Raw genomic sequence first — 3,167 nt, 5'->3', positions numbered from 1 at the left:
AATTTGAAGAACACACAAGTGAACCCGAGAACGAGCCAAGGAACGAGATGGCAGCAATTGAAGAAATGTCCATGGGAGCTTACAAGAAGCGGATCCAAGAAGATGTGGGTCCCGGATTAGTCCAACCCGCAATACCTGCCAATGCCACATTCGAGCTGAAGGGACATATATTGACTGCGCTGAAGGACATCCCATTTTTCGGGAAAGACCATGAGGATGCTTTTAAGCATCTAGATGAAGTCAATGACATTGCAGATTACTTCAATGTCCCAAATGTCAACAAGAACACAGTCTTGCTTAGGATGCTGCCCGTCACTTTCAAAGGAACTGCTAAGGAGTGGTTAAAAGCACTCCCACCGGGTACAATCACCACTTGGGCTCAAATGCGTGAGCAATTCCTAGACCAGTTTTTCCCGCCATCCAAGATAGCCAAACTCAAGAAGGCAATAGCCAACTTTGAGCAACAACCGGGGGAATCACTGTACAAAGCATGGGAGCGGTACAAGGGCTTACTCAGAAACTGCCTGCAACATGACCTAAATGTGCAGCAAGAGATGTCAATCTTTTATGATGGGGTCAATGTGATGACAAGGCAACTCCTTGATTCTCAAGGACCGTTGACAAGGAAAAATCCAAGGGAGGTCAAGGAGCTAATTGAAGAATTCGCGAAACACTCCGGCGAATACCATAACCCGAGGCAAGATGGAAGCAAAGGCGGTGGAGGAGCCCAAACTGAAGAAATTGCAGCCGTCATGGCCATCCTGAATAACATGGATCGCAGGATAACACAAATGGACCAGTCGATACATGCCATAAGAGTGGGGTGCGAGCGATGCAGTGGTCCACACCTGACCAAGGACTGCAACGTGGATGAATTTGGGAACAGAAAAGCTCAAGTGTGCTACTCTAATGGGGATAAGTTTGATGAGGACTGGAGGAAACCGAAGAAGGAGTGGCTACCATATGAAGAGTATAAGAAGCAAAAAGAAGAGAAGTATAGGCAGACAGGTCGAGGCCTCTATCAAAAGGAGCAGCCACCAGCCGAGAAGAAACCCGACCTAGAGACCATTTTAATGAAATTTATGGAAGCATCGGAAAAGCGACACGAGGCCACGTATTCCGCTATCATGGAACAAGAAACATTGATAAAGAACCAACAAGCCTCCATCCATAACCTTGAAGTACAATTTGGTCAACTAGCCACTTTAGTTCATGAAAAATTGTCCCCGAAGAGTCCCGAAGTACAAGCCCAATCTCATGTAATGGCCATCGATACTGAAGAAGATACAATATCTGAGTTTAGAGTTTGTGAAGCATTTCCCACCCGCGCAGCACTCAGTCAACTGGAGAAGGAACATTTAGAGTTTGTGAAGCATGTGAAAGGGATTCCAATTAATACCCCCTTTGTTGAATCCTTATCCAAAGCTTCCGAAAACCAGAAATTACTGCAAGACTTGATAGATACGCGAAGGCAATTAAAGAAGCAGTCTACAGTGATTCTGAGTGAACAAACTTCAAAAGTTGTGTTGGGAGAAACGCCAGAAAAGATGGGGGATCCTGGGTGCCTCACTCTTCCATGCGAGTTTGGGAATAAAATGAAGGTTAATGCGTTAGCCGATTCCGGGGCTAGCATTAATCTAATGCCTTTTTCATTTTATCAAAAATTGGAGATTCAGAAGATGAAGGCTACAAAAATGAAGATTCACATGGCGAACCGTTCGGTGACACAACCCCGAGGCATAGTGGAGGATATTTTGGTGAGAATTGGAAAATTTGTTTTTCCGATAGACTTTGTAGTCTTAGACATGAAAGAAGATCCGGATGTCCCGATAATCCTAGGTCGGCCATTGCTCAACACTGCTGGTGCCCTTGTTGACATACGCGAGTCTAAGCTAACTTTGAGGGTTGGAGATGAACTAGAAGTTTTTGGAATAAAGGATGACTTTCAAGAAAATAAAGAAGAGGTGTTCACAATTAATGAAGAGAATGAACTAGAAGAATTGGAAAAGCTTATGGAAGAAGAGATAAAGGTAGTTCATCAAGTCAAAAGGACAAAACCAAAGGCATCTGTTCCATATTTGATTGAAGTCATAGCTTACAAGAGCCCGCCTTCTTGGGTAAGCAAAGAGGATGAGGAAATAACAAGTGATGAAGAGGAGGTCACTTCAAGAGTAACAAGGCCGGTGGTGAAAGCAGAAGAGAATGACATAAAGTACAAGGAGGCAACCAAGGGCACAAAACGCAAGCTTGAAGAAAAGGGAAAAGCTAAAAAGGAGAATTCAAAGAAGGCGTATAAAAGGAGAGTTCAAGCTTACAAAAGGCGGTTCAAGGAACAAAAGATCTTGGTGGAGGACTCTTCCGAAGATTCAACTTAGAAGGCACGGAGTCCAGCTCAAGACTCCAAGAAAAAGAAGCACTTCTCGGGAGGCAACCCGAGTTTGGTTTGCATTTTCTTTTTAAAATTTTCTTTTCTTTCTTTTCTTTTTAATTAGGAAAGACATCGATTCATCATCTAAAAAAACCGGTAACTAGTAGAGAATTAGCTGTAGGGAACTTTAAATAATGAATGATATGCAAAATAATTAATTAATATGATAAAAATTATTGAGAATTTTGCATCTGGTAGTTTCCACGACGTGGGCATTGCCCAGCCACGTCGTGGGCTAAAAGGAATGCGCGACTGAAAAAAAAAACAATTTAAGGTCCACGACGTGGGCATAGCCCGCCACGTCGTGGCCTTTAAAAATTAGGGGGGACCATTTCCTTAAAACCCTTTGACCGATAATTCTCATTCCCACTTGAGGCTGCTGCACGAACGAAAACATTATAACCCCATAGCTAATTTCGTATTATACTTCTAATTTCCTTGCAAGATCTTGCCAATTAATCTATTTGGTACGTGTTTTCCTCATTATTTTGTAGTAATTCTTCCAAATTTCAAGTTTTCATGGTTAGGGTTTGTATGATTCATGAAATTGGTTGAATCTAGTGGTTGATTTTAGATTAAATATACCTATAATGGTCATAGGAACAAACCCCAACCATTGATTTTAGTAGAAATCGCATGCATATAGACCGAGTCACAATCTGTGACCGACGCGACCCACGACGTGGTGCAGCCTGGCCACGTCGTGACTTCTGTGCACTTGTTTAAACTGTTTAATGTG

General features: G+C 42.7%; 1 protein-coding gene and 1 non-coding gene across 2 annotated transcripts; one reads left to right on the top strand and one right to left on the bottom strand.

Annotated features, from left to right (window-relative positions):
• Positions 1-47: 47 nt before the first annotated feature.
• LOC145009831 (uncharacterized) lies at positions 48-2,375 on the top strand. Its single transcript, XM_078968460.1, has 4 exons — positions 48-406; positions 593-896; positions 1,101-1,601; positions 1,686-2,375. The coding sequence occupies exons 1-4, from the start codon at positions 48-50 to the stop codon at positions 2,373-2,375; spliced, it is 1,854 nt and encodes a 617-aa protein (XP_078824586.1).
• On the bottom strand, positions 432-538 carry LOC145013474 (small nucleolar RNA R71). Its single transcript, XR_013665032.1, has one exon. It is a non-coding gene; the product is annotated as a small nucleolar RNA R71 (small nucleolar RNA).
• Positions 2,376-3,167: the final 792 nt, after the last annotated feature.

This window comes from Lactuca saligna, chromosome 8, assembly GCF_052625555.1.
Source record: "Lactuca saligna cultivar CGN05327 chromosome 8, ASM5262555v1, whole genome shotgun sequence".
NCBI lineage: Eukaryota > Viridiplantae > Streptophyta > Magnoliopsida > Asterales > Asteraceae > Lactuca > Lactuca saligna.
The sequence above is the reverse complement of the archived record's forward strand: the minus strand, read 5'-3'. Positions and strand labels throughout refer to the sequence as shown.

Bases quoted from the DNA above. Each gene is read 5' to 3' on its own strand.
- LOC145009831 (XM_078968460.1), top strand. From the start codon at position 48: ATGGCAGCAATTGAAGAAATGTCCATGGGAGCTTACAAGAAGCGGATC. The intron at 407-592 runs GTTTTTCCCGCC...TGTGATGACAAG, and splicing joins CGTGAGCAATTCCTAGACCA to GCAACTCCTTGATTCTCAAG. The intron at 897-1,100 runs GTGTGCTACTCT...GCATCGGAAAAG, and splicing joins TTGGGAACAGAAAAGCTCAA to CGACACGAGGCCACGTATTC.